Raw genomic sequence first — 19,314 nt, 5'->3', positions numbered from 1 at the left:
TTGTAGGCGAACCAAAATGTTAAAGAGAACTCAAAGGAAATCTGTCCAAAGACACCACATCAGCACAAAGCCCTTGTGATTCCTGACCAAATAAAATGAGATGAAAGAGGGATTGTTCCGACACATGACAACTGAATACAAATACATCTCTTCTGATGACGCTTGTCTCATTAGGCTGTAACATCTGCTCGAAAGCTTACTTGCAGTAAGCATATTCAGTATTCAGCTAACATTGGTGGTTTGAGAGTTTGTTTGTTTTTATATTTGAAGATGAAATGCCAGGTGTGAAGATGGCAAAACAGGCAGAACTCTCCCACTCGAGATTATACTTAAGGGATGATAGAGTACATTGTAGATTAAAGTTTCTACTGTTTCATTGACACGAACGCTTCCAATTTCCAGTTCCCCGCTTCAAGAATGTACTCATGTTGTCTGTAACATAGGGTTGCTAGGATGTACTGCATAGAGCTGAAAACACAATGAGATCATCAAGACCCAGCCCAAAGTGCATTCAGTTTAAGATGAGAGACTTAAAAAAGGGTATTATTGCTTGTTTCAGCATAAAGTCAATGTAAAATGCATTTGCATCCCATTTTACTTTCTAATGTAATGCATTCCTGAATGAAAAAGAATTTCTAATGAGAAAAATGTAGGACCCGACTTGATTTTTTTCCATTAGTAATTGACTGAATGATAAATCTTAAAAGGTGTTATATACATGACAAGTGGTTGGAGGTGAAGAGGTTAAAAAATAAGAGGGATTTGGTGATATCAGAAAGTAAATACCTATCTTTTTTTTTTCTTTTTTCTTTATTGCTGTAATTTTAAAATGCAGTTTTACATTTATTTATTAATTTATTCCTGTAATTATATTTTGCTTTTTAAAAATTAAGTTATATCTATTGATTGTCAGGATTTTGGGTAATATGGAAATAAACGCAAAACACGCACACATACAACTGTCCCTAGAAATATAATGAAAAAAGGACTTGAGGAGTAATTTAAATATGGAAATAGAGGATTCAAACTTTTGTAAAGTTTCAAATGATATTTGTCATGCTAAGAAGACGAAAATAAATGCCAATAGTCTTTAATTAATCCAGACAAGGGTCAATCCAGGACAGAACAAGCAGGGCTGATGAAGGTAATTAATGACATACAGAGCACATGGGGAAGGAAACACAACAAAACAGGTCCTCAAGGTGTGACAATATTTTTGCATGCATTACAATTTATTTTTTGATAATAATAGCAAAAAAAAATATATATATATATTACTCATCAATAAAGTGTTGCTTTACTCCACTTGCTATTGATTAAATGCATTTAAAAATGTTGATTAAATGCAATAAAACATTTAATAAAATTAATTATGATTGTGTTTTTATGATATATGTGTAGAGGTCATTATTAAATGATGGATTAAGTTATATTATAGATTATATATGACTATGTTATTTATGAAAGGCAAAGAGTACTAAGTTTTTTAGTACACTGGCTAATAAGTCTATAATGTTCATGGAAAAAACTAATAAAAATGGCACAGTGCTATAGCTACTAGCATTGGGTACACAACGCTAGCTTCTTTATGTAAAAAACTTTAAGGTTATTCACACTGTGCTTGTCTGTATGAAACACTGTCCGTTTGCAGTGAACTTTGGCTCTCTTCTAACCTCTGTTTAGATTTTAGCATATACTGCTAATGTAAAAACATCTGCAGGAAATGCGGCACAGAATGAAGGCTGCAGCTCCTGTAGGAATGAAATCACCCCAAACCAGATGATGTATTGAGCCTGACAAAGCACGGCTGTCCCACCAATTGATCAGTCAGAGCTACTGAGTCTAATTGATGTTGCTGTGTGGCCAGAGCAGCACTCACATGATGCAGAGACTGCATGAGAGGGGGATGGGAGCAATGTGATCAAGAGGCTAATACTGGAACATGATGCCCATATTGACCTCTCTCTCAGTTTGTCTACCTAGTTTTCTCTATAGAGTCCTTTTGCAGCATATGTGTGAAATGATTGTGGATATTTCGGTTGTAGCTTCCGTATGTTCCTCATGAAGAAATGTTAAACACCATGATAGAAACAAAAAAACATACTAGCATAAGGTGGTTTTTGGCACATGGTAGCTGACTGTTGTTTGTTTGAAGTGGTTAACCAGTCCTACCCAGCTTGACCAAGATGGTCAACCAGCTCGACCTCAGCCTCACCATATGGTAGTCCTGCTGATCCACCATCTGGACCAACTTGGACCAGTTAATGGCAATAAATGTTACCAATTAAATATGCCTTTTCTTTTTTTTTCTTTTTTAGCAGAAGATGGCTATGCTATTCTAGCATAAGAAATATAATTTTTCCCTTTTTTTAAAAGGCAAAGCACAAATGTAATGTTAAGGTGAGCGCTTAAATGGCCCCATTCACTTCCATTTTTTGAGAATTAAAAGCCCAAATTGGAAAATGTTAAAACCTTAAAAAAACTTTTCTGTTTAAACTAGTGAATTATTTGAACTAAACTAGCTGAACAGTTGTTGTGTTGTGTTGTGTTGTCATTGCAGCACAGTGGTTAAATTGGGTATAGCTTTACACAGAAAAAGGTTAGGTAGAAAATTTTCACAATAAAATTATGCTAACATGCTTACAATTTCAAATAATATTAATAAACATTTTTATATTAAATTTTGTTAACATTTTCATATTTAATTTGGTTATTTATCTGTTGCTTTTTATTGATTTATTTGATTTGTTTTAGCAAGACACGCAGTGAAGAATTAGCACTGAAAAGGCATGGACAGTTATTTTTGCGCCTGACCTTATTAAATATGCATTTGTTGGAGTTTCCCTTTCATACGCCAAATTTATGGCAATAGAGTATTAAAATGAATCGCACAATGTGATTTGCTAATGTTTGCGCTCATCAAATTACTGGTATTTGTGCCATTATTTTACGTACTAAAAAGCATGTCTTAAAACAGCCTGTAATTTCTGCTACTCTTGGTAGATTGTGTTCTTTCGGTAGATTCCCACCAACGCTTGAACTGAATGATTGAATTGCGCTTTAACGCTAATTTGCCCTGTTTAGTAAATCTGGCCCTAAGTATTTCAACTTAAACAAAGGCAAAAACTGTAAATCACCTAAAGCAATATATCACATCTCCTAAATATCTGTCTGATAAACATAATGCCAAAGCTTAATATTTTCACTTAGAACTACTAAACCCCAAATATGAACAAAACCAGTGCTGATGCAATGCATGAAACAGAAAATGGTGCAGTATAGATTTTCCTGTTCCTTGTTAAATGGATTGACTCATACAGTTAGTGAGATTACTATGATGGGCACTAACATACTAGAAGGCAGAATAGATAAGCACATGTGGGCCGCAACACCACCAGTATTGTTCTCTGATAAGCCGTTCCATTATGCAGAAGAGTAACCCCAAAATGACCAGAGATGCTATTAAGGGCTGACGTCAGTCTCATTAAGGAAAATGGATTCTCCCAATTTAAGGAATGCAAATGGTTCCTGGCATGCCATTTGGGATTTGACGTATTGTTGTCTGAGTGTTCATGGGACCCGGGAGACAATAAGAGGCTGTCTTGTCTGGCCGTAGGTTGTTTTGGAGTAGCCATAACTGAAGTCAATTTTCTGGACTCTGCCCTCGACCCCTGAAGGCACTTTTCCTTAAGTACTTTCCTTAAGTGTCACTATCTCACTGACACTGTTAGGAAAACTGCTTTTCACTTTTAACCAGCTTGGCATAAAAACCCGCTCTGGAAGGAAAGTGAGCCTGGTCACTCCTTCTAAAAGGCCTTACTTCTGTAGTGATAAGCAGTTTTTGGTTATGGTACTAATGTTGGTGGTTGAAGGACCACAGAAATCATTCCGATATCTTTGCTGAATGTTTTTCCAGTTTTTTTTTTCTCCCTACATCGAGATAAAATGTTAACATTGGGTCATACCTAATTTTGTATTCAATGTATATCGCATTATCAATTGTCCTTGGGTGACTTTTGTAGGGAGGCAAAATGGACAGGAAATGAGATCAAGATAAAGGCTGCCTTGTCCCTCTCTCCACACCGGGCCTACTAATTTTGGACTCCTGAGACCCAGCAAACTAATTGTATTAGATTGTGATTGCCCAATAAGACAGAATGTGATGTATATAGGCTACAGTGGGGTTCAATGCTTGTGCATTTAAAAAAATAATAATAAATCTTAAATGATATTATGTATTAAAATCAATGTATTTGCAAAAAAACAATTGATAGAACCAATTCACTGTCCTACAATTCTTTATTTATTGATAATCTGTTTCAATCAGATTGATGTCACAGAAGAAAAGATCTGTCACAACTTCCATAGGAACTTTAAGAACTAAATAATAATAATTATTATTATTTGGTTTCTTTAAAGGGGTCATATGACGTCGAAAAAAAAAAAAAAAAAAAAAAAAAAAAAACATTATTTGGTGTAATCCAATGTTTATGCGGTTTAAGGTTAAAAAAACACCATTATTTTTAATATACTGTACATTTTTGTTGCTCCTCTATGCCCCTTCTTTCTGAAATGTGTTGTTTTTTTACAAAAGCTCATCGTTCTGAAAAGCAAGGTGTGCTCTGATTGGCTAGCTATCCAGTGCATTGTGATTGGCCGAATACCTCAAAGCGTGTGACGGAAATGTTACGCCCCTTACCATACTGTGATGCTGTGTGTCTCGGCGCCACGAGACAAAACCAATAAAACCCATTACAAACTAGGTATTTGTTGCATACAGTGGGGACATAATTACGGATTATAATGACTTATACTGTCTTTTTACGTGTTGTGTTACGTATCATAAACATAAAACCATGTCTGCATTTGTGATCTGAGAAAGAACAAACAACAAGTGCTACTCTTCACTGCTCAAAACTCACGTTTGAATAGTCAGTGGCAAATTCTTTAAATATGACTATCCTTACAAAGTTGGAATTGCCCCACTTTATAAAATCAGCCTTTGTGCAGAGTAGCATTGTGCATTGTAGGCTACTCTCCCAGGAAGCAGTCCTCAATAAAATGCGCTGCACAGACTCAAATATTTGGGTTGAACTGTTCTGGAACAGAACTGATTTCTAGTTGTGTCCTCTTCTGAAAGGCCAAAGTAGGTTCGCTTTCACAACTAAACACACAGCACGTCCACAACATGGCGGCGGCGGCAGCAACAATACAGCGAGAATAAAAGTTACACCTTCTTTCTTTGTGTAAACATTTGGGCAGTTTTATGCATATCTTCCAACACAGTGACTTAGACGTGGGGGTGTGTTTGAACGAGCTGTTTTAGGAGGGCGTGGACATGTCTTAACTTTTATAAAGATTTTCATTTTGGGCTAGAGACTTTAGTCTTTGCAACTTAAGGGATCTTGTCTGTACACAAACACTCCAAAGAGAAAGGAAAACTTAAAATCGTATCCTATCAACTAATTTCCAAGACCGTGTAAAACAGAAAGCCTATTACTCATCCTAATTCTGTCACTTAGCCATCACAGATCTTTCATAGGTTGAGTCTCCTTATTACTCCTCATTCCATTTGTGATTAGCTTCAAGATAATCAAACACAACACAGCAGTGTGCCATTCCCTGCATTGCACTAAAATGCCTTTATCTCATTGCATTAGTCCATATTACGTGACAGATGCAAAACATCTCAATCTGAGCACCTCATTCCCCCCGTCTCACTTTCCCGCTCTCAGAGGAAGGTCACAGAGTGCACTTCTTCACCAAATCAATACAGAAATGGAGGTTAGTGGACTCATATACAGAGCTCTCTGAAGCAACTGGAGGAGTTCTGCCCCATGTAGCCTTAGGAGCTTTGGGCTCCGGAGAAACAATGGACTAATTGAAGACCTACAGCAAACCCCCGACACTGTGGCCTGGCCTGGTCATGTTCTGTTGTTCAGAAGACAGGAAAAAATAAGGGCTATCTTCTCTCTGTACATCTCCCTGTGCCGCAAGCAACAATTTGGGGCTTATTTATGACCCCAAATCAGTCCCATTCTCTGTACCGAACTGTTATCATGTTACATGTGCAAGCCTTGTATCCAATCAGACCCCAATGACAAAGTGAAGAGATGTGACAGCTCTACTAAGTCTGTTCATTAAACTCACAATTAATTTTGCCTGTCTAGATTATTTTTAAGGCATCACAGACTCTAAACTGTTTTAAAAAATAGGCAAATTATGCTTCTTTCTAAGACCTCATTTTGGCCGTACTGGGACCATTGCAGATAATCCCAGAATGCACTGTGACAAACTTAGTAGAACATGTTTGACTGAATTGACATACATTTTATTCTACTTGTATTCTGTTAAGTCTCGCAAAATATCAATACAGAAAATTGGGGTGGGGTTGGGGGGGGGCTCTTAATAACAAAAGGTCCTGTGTGATAATACTAATCCCATAGCATAGGACTTAATAAGACAAATAGTCGTGAACCAATAAAAGAAGATAACTATGAGATAAGACAACAAGCCACTGAAACATGGCATATGAAACAAATAGGCACAGGAAGTCAATTGACGTAAAACAGGAAACGGATGGCTGTAAGTAAAATACATGACATAAAAAAAACATGACTAGATAGACATGAACTAAAAACATGAAATATGAAAAAGGGTTAGACAGATGTGAAATTAATTAGCAAAATGTATGTATTTGTCAGTATTTGTGTAGTTTTTGTGCTTATTAGAGAATCGCATTAACTTACTCTAAATATTCTAAGCACAAAAACATCACAGAACACACAAATATTGAGTTTCGAAGTTGAACGTTAAAGGTGCTGTAGGTAACTTTTGTAAAAAAAAAATATATTTTTTACATATTCGTTAAACCTGTCATTATGTCCTGACAGTAGAATATGAGACAGATAATCTGTGAAAAAAATCAAGCTCCTCTGGCTCCTCCCAGTGGTCCTATTGCCATTTGCAGAAACTCCATCGCTCCCGGTAAAAAATAACCAATCAGAGCTGCGGTCCGGAACTTTGTTTGTGTTCAAAATGTAGAACAATGTATACAATAAGCGAGTACACCATGAATCCATTTTCCAAACCGTTTTTTGGCTTGTCCTGAATCACTAGGGTACACCTATAATAAGTGCTTCGGGGGTACCGCGGCGGAGTAACCCAGTACCTTTGTGATTCTTCATAGACACAAACAGAGAGAAGTAGTTCCGGCTACGATGTTCTTCCGCAAGACGCAAGCAGTTCTGTTTATTAACCGCTAGAGCGTCAAAAGTTCCCTACAGCAGCTTTAACGTGTCTTTGTGCTCTGTGTATTACTTGAGCTTATATGCATCATGTTAGCTGAGCAACATGCTAACAGCAAACACTTGGATTTCAATATTTGCAAGTGGCATTTATTTTTGAGCTTATGAGAGTATTACATTAACTTAGCAACATGTTAACAGGAAACTTTTGGAACTCAATATTGTCTGTGCTGTGTATTTTTGTACTCATTAGAATATCATGTTAATTTGGCAAAATCGTTTTGGAGTGAATCCAAAATCACATAATGTCTGAGTAGCTACAGCATTTGAAATTAAACTTAATTTCCTGACTGCTAAAAAGTACATTCTATGTAATATGAATATGGGTAGCACTTTATTTTACAGTCCTGTTCCCCATGTACATACTATGTACTTATTATAGTAATTTCAATAACTATGTAATAACTAGGTACTTATCCTGAACCTACCCCTAAACCTGACCCTACCCCATGTAGTTATCTTGTATTACCAGAACTTTCTTAGATAAATACACTGTAAGTACACTATAAGTACATGTAAGTACACGTACTGTAAAATAAAGCACAATAGTTAAAGTTTGGCGTGTAATGTGCCCAACAATTCCCAGGATGTGTGGTTAGAAGCCTTGCTCCTCATTGCTGCAAATATGCAGTACAACAGTGCAAGTGCAGCAGACCTGCTTTTCCGCCCACTCTGCCTCCTCATTCTGTCTCTTTTTCTTTGTCTGTGCGTCTTTCTCTTTCTCCTCTTACTCTCTGCCCTCCTCAGGAGCAGATCGGGTGGTTGTAGGAGGAGGGTCATATGCACTTCCTGGTTTTGGCTCACAGCCTGGTCTATTTTAAGTTCAGAGGCCTGAGATTGTTTCTTTGGCGAACCCATACAGTACAAATCAGGGATGTCACAGAGAAACAGCCCAAAGCAAAGGCCATGATGTTCACATAGCACTGCGATGACGTAGAAAAACCAGATACCAATCAAGAGGCTTGCAGTCTCAGAATAATAATTAATGCAGTCTTCTGTGAATGCCGATTTAGTGTTCCCGCTCCTCCTGAAAACAGATGCAACGTCTATATTGACTGAATTTAGGAATGCATACATGGATATTACCGGCCAAAACCTTTTTTCTTGACTTCATAGATCACTGCGGGAAAATGGACAAAACGTGACTTTTGTTATGAACTTTATAGATCCAAAAATGCAGCATGTTGCTTGGGGTCAATAAATCAAATATGGTGAACTGCTCACGTTCAGATGATCAGTGTCCTGCTGCTTTTGTGACAATGTTGACGTTTGCCCAAGGTTATGAGGTAACTCACAGGTCACTAAAATGAAAGCAAAACTGCTTGTCTAAATTCCATATGCATCTCAAATTCCTAAAGGTTTGTTTTTCTTGTTTCTTCTTATAGATGAGAGATCATCAACCACCCACATTTCCCGCTCACTGGCTAACGATCTGGGTGGCTCTCTGGCTCCACTGATTGGTGAACGGAAAACATCTGTTCCCGCCCACTCCAGCCAGCCATTGCTTTTCACATTCGACATACCTGTACGCCACTCCCATAGTACTCTGTCTAATAGTGCTCCTCAGGACTACCTCTTCCTCCATCAGTGCATGAGCCGCAAGAGTGAGAGTGCACGGTAAGAGCCATATTCTCTGGAGATGTGCTCATATTACACCCTTTATAGCTTACAGACAGAACAAACTAACTAGATATTGTTTTCAGTAATGGAAGCACTTTATTTCAACATGTAGAAAAAATCTGAATTCATATCAAGGTCAGTAAGTCTCAGATAAAGTATCAGATAATTTGACCTTTTTAGGATAGGCAATAATAGTTTAGGTTGTAAAATGTCGATTAGTGTGACTGCCCCAAAAACAGCAGAATATATTTAAATATTGGATAAATAAATAATGATATATATTAAAAATATTAACATTTCCAATGATTTGAAGATGCTCCTGTCAAGCTCCCTCAACCATCTCACACTCTTCCACTCGCACACATATTCATCCATACAGAATGCCTTCTTTGTTTATAATCCAGACACGAATCATCCTTCATATAAAGAGCTGTCATGTACTGATGTATGATCTCTAGAGAACCGAGCATAGATCAAAAATCATATAATGAAAATTATGCTGGGTATTGATAAACCATTATGATAAAAAAAATAGTTGCTGATGTCAGTGGATCAGAGGCTGATCCTTTGTTGGTGTTCGTATAAAAGACAGAATGCAGTGTTAAATGCACACAAATCTCTCATCAATAAATTACTGATTCCTATCTATTTTTTTTATTTATGTTTTTTACATTTGCAGCATTATTTTTTTGTGGCAGCTGAACACCACTATGCATTCCTCAATTGTCAGTAGTCTGCTGGATGTGTATTATTAATACCATGTTTATTTTGATAAATAATTATGTATTTCAATAAAAACTGTAAAGTATTGCCAGTATTGTCATAGCAAGTTGAGAGTTTTTAAGGTAATATTTTTCTTTTTTGAATTTTAGTAATGGGGATGTTTTTTTTTTTTTTGTTCCTGAATTATGATAATTTCCCATATTTCAGTAAACATTCTTAATTGGAATAAATAAATAATGTCTCAAAGCAAAGAGTTTTTAGAATAAGAAAAAATTGGATTTTGGCTAAAATATGGCCCTCATCTGTCACTTGAATATGAGATCATCTTTTGAGGGTTAGGATTGATGTTATTATGTCATAAGCGAAAGAGTTTTTCTTTAAATAAACACCTATTAGACCTTCCTACAAATTCAGGAGCAGGCCATGACGTATTGCAGTGTTTGCAGAAGGATTCACCTACAGGATGTGCTCATCTACGGTGCCCAGAAGGTGACATGGTCGGTACACTTAGTTTTGTCATGGTCACGCCATAATAAATCATAGCAAAGTGATAATATGTTGTGGGCATGAGATATTAATTTGTGGGAATGTCATATTATGTCGTAGCCACTAGAACATGCTATGTTGAGAGAACGACATCCATTTCTTGTGGCCATGACTTCTTATGTTGAGGGAATTACATAGTTTTTCAAGTTTAATGCATAAACAAACCTGCGTGACCATAGCAACCCGGGATTAACAGAGATGGATTCGTTAATATTTTATTTTTAATTAAGAAATTATAATATTATTTATTATAGAAATTATTACATTGTTAAATTATTATATTAACCATGGGCCTTGGCTACTGGACTATATTATGTGCAATAATCACCATTCAGTTAAAGTTTATCATAAAATAAATGTAACATAAAGTGCATAATATAAAAATAGACTTTCAAGAAAACATTTTTATTAGGGGTGTAACGGTACGTGTATTCGTACCGGAATTTTTCGGTACAGGGCTTTCGGTACGGTGCACGTGTGTACCGAATGACGGAATGCAATATTTTGTGCGGGGAACATAAGTACATTTTCGTGTTTTCAAACAAACATATTAAGTGGCGGAAGTCTCCGCGTTCAGCGCAAATCCCGCCCTGCAGCTGATTCTGCGTGGCGCAAGCGTTTTTAATTCGGCTCCCATGTTAACAGGTTAGAGCTTGCAGACTTCCTGCGTGGGACGCGCATCTCAGGCGCAGCTCGGGCCGCGCGGAAAACGCGTGCATGCTAGAAATAGAACCGATACCTATTTTTCACGCGACACGCAAGCGTGTTGGAAGCGTTTCCAGGCAAAATAGAATAGGAAAATATGTTTATATGTCATTTTGTACACAAATACATATTAATTAATGACACTTTGATGTTTGAAAGTCTGTAAGTTGACATAAATTCAGATATAAATGTAATTTAAAAAATAAATTAACAATTATCGTTTTTCAAATATTGCACCTGTAAAACATAGTCTATTTTGCTGTCAGTACTGTTGACGGTGTCCTTTATCAGTAGGTTTTATATTTATGCTCAACATGAACTCTCCCTCTATGTCACCTACAGAAGCAGCATGCTGGAATTGGATAGTAATCTGAAGTGTATAGTAATAAACAACCTGCAGTTTAATGTTTAAATTTCTTTCCCTTACTGTACCGAAAATGAAACGAACCGTGACTCTAAAACCGAGGTACGTACCGTACCGTGATTTTTGCATACCTTTACACCCCTAATTTTTATCCAGCTACAGACTTTTAAGTCCATATATTCATATGTTCCATATTCATTTTTTTCCCTTCATTTCGATCTCTTTAATTAAGTTCTGAATACTTTTGTAAATAATAGCTTACTGTAAATGCTCGACATGCCAATAAAGCTTTGATTATGCTGACTGGAATTTTATGTATTGTTGAGGAATTAATCAGTAAATCAAAACACAACACGGTCATTTATAATCACACATGGGCATAAATACAATCATAAAGTCAAAGCTTTATTGGCATAATTGTCAGGAGTTTATTTGCTAAATATAGTAGGCTAGCAAATACTAGCATAATTATGCAAAACGTTAACTAGGTAAAGGATACACAAATTGAAAAGGGAAATAAGCATATATAACAATACATATAAAAATATAGCTCTAAGTTAATGTAATAATATAATAATAAAAATATACAAATATTAAATTGAATGTTTAATGTTAATAAAAATGGTTTATCCAACTCTGATAATCCCGGGTTGCTGTGGTCATACAGGTTTGTTTAAGCATTAAACTCATGGCCACGATAACCAGATGACGTTCCCTTAACATAGCATCTCGAGGCCACGACATAATGATATCGTTACCTCGACAAAATGATCCCGTGGCCATGATATAATATCACATTCCCATGAGTTAATATGACGTTCCCACAAATAAATATATCGTGGCCACGACATGTCACGTTCCTACGGGTTATTATGTCGTGGCCACTACAAAACTAAGTGAATCAACCATGGCACCTCCCGGGCACCATACTCACCAGTCATTTCTCCCTGATTCACTTCCTTTGATTATAATCCTGGTGAAATAATGCCGAATGAAACAGAATTGTGTTATAATGCCTCTGGATAATCAAGCCATCAAAGGTTTGCTATTCCTACCATTTATTTCAACCCCCAAACTAAGTCTCTTCACACAATAATTTGACTTAGAACCTGCAGAAAGTAAACATACTCTTGTTTTATCCCATGTGTACCAGGCTTGCCAGTTTTACTGGGGGATTGCCCATGATATTCATCATCACTACCCAATATAGAGTGTCATAACACTCTCCGTCATACATCATCATGCACTAACAGGCAATACAATTATAAACCAGATATAAAAAACTCCCTCTGTAAGCCAGACACAGTGTGCCTGTTTCTGTTATAATAGACAACTCTACTGCCTCCAGTGGTTGAATCTTAATATTACACAAATAATGTTTTGTTTTTGTACATCCAGTGTTAGTATTGTTACCTGAAAGTATTAAGTAATTTTTTTTTCATTTTAAATCAATTACAAATATTGAATTAAAATCTAAGGAAAAAAAGTTGTACTGGCAACTAATTAAAATAAGTTGAAGTAATACAATTACTAAAACTGAAATAAGCAAAATATATACAGTATCTGAAAAATGCAAACACATGAAATTAATAAAATGAAAAGTTAGTGCAAACAAGTAATACAAGTTTTTTTTAAATATAAATACAAATCAAAATATAAATTATATTAAAAAATGCATTTTTAAAATATTTCTAGCATATTACAGTTCTATACTTGCTTTTTTATGTAGTATAGAGTATGAATACTGTGCACATTTGTGCTGCATTAGATTAGCAAAAAAATGCACTATACACAGAGCACATTGCATGCAATACTGTATCCCACAATGCAATGCATTCAACTTGACCTTCTATTTCTAGTGTGAGTTGTAAATAAAGTAAGTACATTTCAGACAAAAAAACAATAAAATCCCCTCCAAGATGTTACTGCATGCCACACACAAATTAATGAGGCCATGTGACCTTTTTTTTTTAGATTAAATTTTCAATTAATTTATGAGAGTTTGGCACAGATGTTATACTGTGGATGATTTTAAAAGATCCGACCTGTGGTCAGTGTCATAAATATAGTTTGCCTTGTCAACATTTGCATGACTGATTAGAATTATTAATAGCAAAGGCTAATAATAGCTTGGCTGTTGTAGATTAGATTATTTATTTCTCGAAATAATGTGAGAAAATAAGTGATCATAAACTAAAGTTTGACTGTTCATCATAAATAACTAACCTATGTCATTTTGGTCCCCAAGGAGTGCCAGTTTCTCGCAGGCCTCGCGCAGCAGTCTTCTGGTGGGCAGTGACTCGGCAGTTCAGAGACTCACTCATGGTTTCTCTCATTGCCTGAATGGCATGGGCGCCCAGCTTCACGGTTTCTACAGCCTTCCCAAACCCGGCAAAAATCAGCAGCCCCCTTCGCGGAACGACTCACGTGACGCTTGTTACGTTCTGCCCAGGGGTTACAGTTCTGAAGGGGCATCAGAGCTTGAATCAGATGATGTCTACACTTATAAGACCCCCAATAACACTCTAGCAGCCTTCCAAACCAATGAGCAGCGGGCCCTAGATAACTATGATTTACCCAGCATTCCTAGCTCTATCTACCAGATCCCCCGCACGTTTGATAAGAACCACAATGCCCTGATGCCATCCAGTTCTGACTCCACAAATGCGCCTCCTCCCAGACCTCCCAAACCCAGCCAGGGCTCAGAGACACGGCGGGGCAGCCCGCTGACCGTGGGGGCTCAAAATGGAGAGGTCTCCACGGTGTCCGTCATCCCCAGGAGGAACACACTGCCGGCGGTGGAAAACGTCAAGCTTCACAGAGGTAATGCATTCACAATCTGTTTATCTTTAAGTCTCATCTTCTCTCCTTCTCTTGTTTTGTCTAGTATATTTTCTCATGTTGGCTGTTTCTTTTTGCCTTATCTGTTCTCCTCTGGTCTCTCCTCTTATTCTGTCTCTTTATTTTAAGCTTGTCTCTTACTTTATCTCATTTTTGTTTTTTCAGATTTTGTTTCATTTCATCTCTCCTTTTTTCCTCATCTCTTCTCATTTTGTATTTCTCCTCTCATCTCTCCTTTCCTGTTGTTCTGTCTTGTCTCTTCTCCCATCTTGTCTGTTTTAACTTGGTCTCCACCTGTCTCATTCTCATCTTGTCTCAATTTGTCTCTGTCTCTGTAATGTTCTTCTTTTCTCATTTAATCTTTTCTCTTCCTGAATGCATTCTCTTAAGTATCCTCTCTTTTCTTACTTTCTGTTTTTGTCAGGTCTCTTCTTGTCTTTTTGTTTCATCTACATCTATTTTTTCTCTCATTTCGTCTTTTTATTTTAGTCTTCGCTTCCTGTTTGATCTGATTCTCATCTTCTCTCCTCTTATCTCTCATTTCCTCTCATTTTGTCTTGTCTCTACCCTTATCTTGTTTTCATGTCCACTTTTTTTTAATAGACAAAATGAGAGGAAATTTGAAAAAGACAAGAAAAACAAGAGAAACAAGGTGTGAAGAAGGACTCTTGTATCCTCTTGTCCCTCCATCTTATGTGATTCTTTTAGTCTTCTTTCTAGTCTTTTTTTCTTGTCTCATGCTCATTTCCTCTTTTATTTTGTCTATTTTAAAGTCTTGGCTTGTCTTCTCATCTCTCTTTGTTCTCAACTCCTCTACTTTTCCCATGTTGTCTTGTCTCTTCTCTTTTCTCTACTTATTTAGCCTGTTTATTTTAAAGTCTGATCTTTGTCCATTTTCTCTCATCTTGTTTTGTGTCTTCACTTGATCTCATCTGGTCTCTTCTCTCATCTTTCCACTTCTCCAGTGCTCCTTAAGCTTTATGGACTCATTACATGACTGTAGAACAGTGTTATAACCAATTGATTTACCTCCCTAAACTTATCAGGCAGCCAATTTAGGATTTCAGCTCAATATAGTTTTTTTTTTTTTTACCTTTCCGCTATCTTTTGTTCAGTGACTTTTCTGAATGTGTACATCGATTTGAAAGCAAGGGGCAGTCTGGTCAAGGTTTACTCTGTTCTGCTAGGAGGCTAATGAAATTCAAGCCAAGCAGGCAGCCCCAGAATTGCTTGTTCCGGCCTGATAAGCAGTGAATAAAACAGCAGACACAATTCAGTGATTTCCTAGTGGTTTGGGCTCAGCAAGGCCAGATTAGTGTGTCTGCAGGAACAGGAAGTGACCTTTTGACTATCCTCGCCTGATTCCCACACCTGTGCTCGGTAGCCAGAGAGTTAAACTGGGAGGCAATGTGAAATATAAAGAAAATGGCCACATAAGTAATGCCTTTGTGTGAAAGTGTTACAGAATTGAATGCTAGATCACTTACAAATCCAGTCTGAACAGACAGAACGAACAGCTCATGTATCTTATGACTTTTCCTTTGTTTGTGACCCAGGTTTGAGGTAAACATTTTCCCTGAACTCCTTACTTGGTGGACTTGTTTTTACATAGATTTGTTGTACTTTCTCATGTGTTTTAGGATCCTCTTTTGAGACCAGTAGTCACCAAAAGCCAGTCTATTTCAACAATTCTGGTCAGTCAGTGGAGTCTGTAAATGACGGCTTCAGCTCATATCTGGTAAAGCAGCTTCTATACCATATCTACATCTAAGGGTCATTCACAAGAAAATGGTGCCTTTGTGCCTTATTTTTGAAAAGGCTGCTATTGAACTTTGAATACATCAGGTCATAGTTTTCAACCTCAATCTGAAAAGTGTCAGGGCCATAAGCACCATAGACCCATGGAGGGAACTAGATTAAATTTAAAATGTTTTGGGCTAGACTGTTACAGGGTTGAAGGGCAGTGCAAAAATATTAAATAATGTACAAATATCAGTGTAGCTTATAGCAAGTGCTTTGCGTCAATTAGTAGATTTAAAGGGATAGTTCACTCAAAAATTCTAATTCTGTCATTAATTACTAATTGCTTGTGTAGTTCCAAACCCATAAGACCTTCATCTTCGGAACACAAATTAAAATATTTTGTATATAATGTGGCATCAGTGATTCAACTGTAATTTTACAAAGCTATGAGAATACTTTTTGTGTGCAAACGAAACAAAAATACCACCTTTATTCAACATTTGATCTCCTCGTATCTTCGTATCTTCTCGTATCTTCGTAACATTACAGTTGACTGCTTATGTCACATGGATTATTTTAACGATGTCCTTGTTACGTTTCTGTTCCTTGATTGTTTTACAATCCTTGCTGTCTATGGGAGGGTCAGAGACCTTTCGGATTTTGGCAAAAATATTTTAATTTGTGTACTGAAGATGAACGAAGGTCTTACAGGTTTGGAACGACATGAGGGTGAGTAATTAATGAAAGAGTTTTCATTTTTGGGTGAACTATTCCTTGAAATGGAATGTTTAATATAGTTTGTATTAAAATATTTTTTGTGTAACCATTACACTGTAATTGCAATGACTTAAAAATAATTTTTTTTACATTTTATTCTAAAATCTCTTTAGCATTGCACACTAAATGTGACTATGAGTCACATCTATCAAATAATGTGATTAAGTCCAGTATCCTGTTAATTGTATTCGTAGTAAGTCATAAAGACACAAATGGCACCATTTCCTGACAATGACCTCATAACTCACAGAGTCACAAACTGGCAATAACAAGTCTATTCAAACTGCACAAGAACAAATGCTGTGTGTCACAGTGGTTTCCACCACTGATCTGGAAACTGTGCGAGCTGGATTGTTCTTCTTTCTTTTACAGAGAACTAAAGCCCCATTGACCCGCTCCGATAGTGCCAGCTCTGAGGATAACTATGTACCCATGAATCCCGGCTCGTCCTCCTCCCCTCTCAGTGCTGCCCTGGTTGACAGTCCTAAAAATAATTATATTCCCATGAGCCCAGGTCCTCACCATTTTGATTTCCCAGGATTTTCAGCAACGTTGCCAGCCAGGAAGGGCAGTACAGCATCACTATGTCTCCGACCCGGCCGACTCAGTGACGTCACACCGCCACCAATTAATCGCAACCTTAAACCCAACCGGACAGGTGAGAAGTTCTCATGTTTATTTTCTGTCTTTGTTGAAGACATGAAAATTCAATAAAGATTAGAAGAGCACATTGATTCATTATACAACTTTCTATTTCACAATTCTTTTACACATAAAAAAAGATGATTGTTTGTCTTGGTTTGCAGCAAAACCAACACCTCTTGACTTAAGGAACAATGGCATCATTGATGAACTTCCCTTCAAGAGCCCCATCACCATGTCTTGGATCAGACCCATGTGAGTGGGTCTCCCAATTTATAACATCATTTTGCAGTACTATTATTCATAATTACAATAATAAAGTAAAGTTACAAGTGAAAACATACTGAAATAATTAAAAACGTTGTATTAACATTATATTGTTATGTATTAACTTATTTTAATCAGTTATATAGTAGTCTTGCATAGCCACACCTTTGCCCGATGACATAAGGTCTGGGCTCTATAGCCAACGACCGCCCACTTTCATAAGGAGAGACTGTCTGACTGACATCTAAAGCGACCGATCAAAGTTTGTTTTATTCAATGTTGTCCTTCCATCAAGACTGGCATAAAAGTTAAAGAAAATATTGCCGCAAAAGACTGCATGAAAACAGTGTGTTCTCAGAATTTAAACTTTTTCCGAGCTAGCATTTTTTTTAATTAGTTTGCCACTGCCAGCATTTTTTGTAATTTTCACAAAATCTTCATGGCCCCTTTGTTTGTCAAAAAAAAAAGAACAAAGACATTTTTTCTAGCTTCATGCTTTCTGTTTTCATCACCACTAAAATATGGGTAAGTTTAAAAAAAGAAAGCAACATTTTGAAAATCATGTTTTTTGTCAAATATTCGGAAAGTGTTCTCATAGATGACGAAAAATTAAAAAGTTCACCTTCACAAAGCTTTTAAAATCCAGCATTTACATGCTCATGTGAAGTGCTCAGTGTCAGTCTTAATGTCCTTGCACACTGAGTCTGAATTTTCGTATGCGTTTTTTTTTTCATATTCGTCATCCTTTCCTATGAAAATGCTTAGTTGCTACAGATGCAAATCACAGAAAATCAAACTTGATCCAAATTATGATGGATGAAAATTTTGAAGGCAGTGACACAACGTTTTTAACGTGCAAACATTTCAGAATCACTGTGCTTTTAGATTCACTGTGCTTTTAGTCTGAAAATGGTTCCCTTTCAGTCAGTCACTCTCGATGTCACATCGGTGACCGACAAATTGTGATATCGCTTCGATAGACCAAATATACTTTGTGTGTAAACTAAACGAACCAATGCATAAAACTATTGCATCCAGCTGCCGCTGATCACAGCAAGAGTATAATAAGGCAGCAGGTGCAATGCATACCAGCTTTTTACTTCGGAATTGAGCGACAGAATCATTCTGCTCAACTCTGTCTAGTCGTGAACTACGAGTTCAGCACACTCTTGGAAGCTTCCTGTGTTGTGTGCCTCAGCGCTGTGTTGTGTGCTTCAGCACTAAAAGAGCATTTCCTAAAGAGCATATTTCTCTAAAAGAGCTCTGCGGGTGTGTCTTTATAAAGATGACAGATCATCCTTATAAGGATGCCGTTTCACTCGAGCGTACCAGCGGCATCCAGTGGGTCTCCCCCCGACCAGATGTCAATCTCAGCATCGGAGGGAGAGCTCTCCAATGAATATTCGCCTCGCCCTCTAGCACCATAGCAAAGCGTGAATCGGATCCAGAGAAGACCTCTCTGCTTTCTCGAGCAGCAGAGAGGGTAGGGCTCGAGTGGAAACCTCCACCGCGTCCCAAGCCCTCAAAGCTGGATGATTGGTATCTTGGGGCAGGCCCACACTGGTTCTCAGCTCCCTACCCCAGTGCCTTTCTTCCCGGAAGTGCATGATGAGCTCACCATGTCTTGGAAGGCACCTTTTACTGCCAGAAACCGGCCAGTGGGCTCCTCCTCCCTCACCACGCTTTTGATGGCGGTGCAGCGGAGGGGTATTCGGCAATTCCCCCAGTGGACGGGTGGTAGTGATGCAATTGCCCAGAGAGCTTTTCCCAGCAGATCTT

The 19,314-nt window shown here is 37.4% G+C and overlaps 1 protein-coding gene across 1 annotated transcript in view; it reads left to right on the top strand.

Annotated features, from left to right (window-relative positions):
• gab2 (GRB2-associated binding protein 2) overlaps positions 1 to 19,314 on the top strand; it is an 80,015-nt gene that overhangs the window by 57,183 nt on the left and 3,518 nt on the right. Inside the window, exons 3-7 of the mRNA XM_026282764.1 lie at positions 8,693 to 8,924; positions 13,514 to 14,088; positions 15,747 to 15,844; positions 16,999 to 17,284; positions 17,433 to 17,523. Of these exons, the coding sequence (XP_026138549.1) occupies positions 8,693 to 8,924; positions 13,514 to 14,088; positions 15,747 to 15,844; positions 16,999 to 17,284; positions 17,433 to 17,523 (1,282 nt within the window). The remainder of the gene's footprint in view (positions 1 to 8,692; positions 8,925 to 13,513; positions 14,089 to 15,746; positions 15,845 to 16,998; positions 17,285 to 17,432; positions 17,524 to 19,314) is intronic.

Source organism: Carassius auratus, chromosome 15, assembly GCF_003368295.1.
Source record: "Carassius auratus strain Wakin chromosome 15, ASM336829v1, whole genome shotgun sequence".
NCBI classification, from domain to species: Eukaryota; Metazoa; Chordata; class Actinopteri; order Cypriniformes; family Cyprinidae; genus Carassius; species Carassius auratus.
Note: the sequence above shows the minus strand (reverse complement) of the source record. Positions and strands in the feature narration are given on the sequence as shown.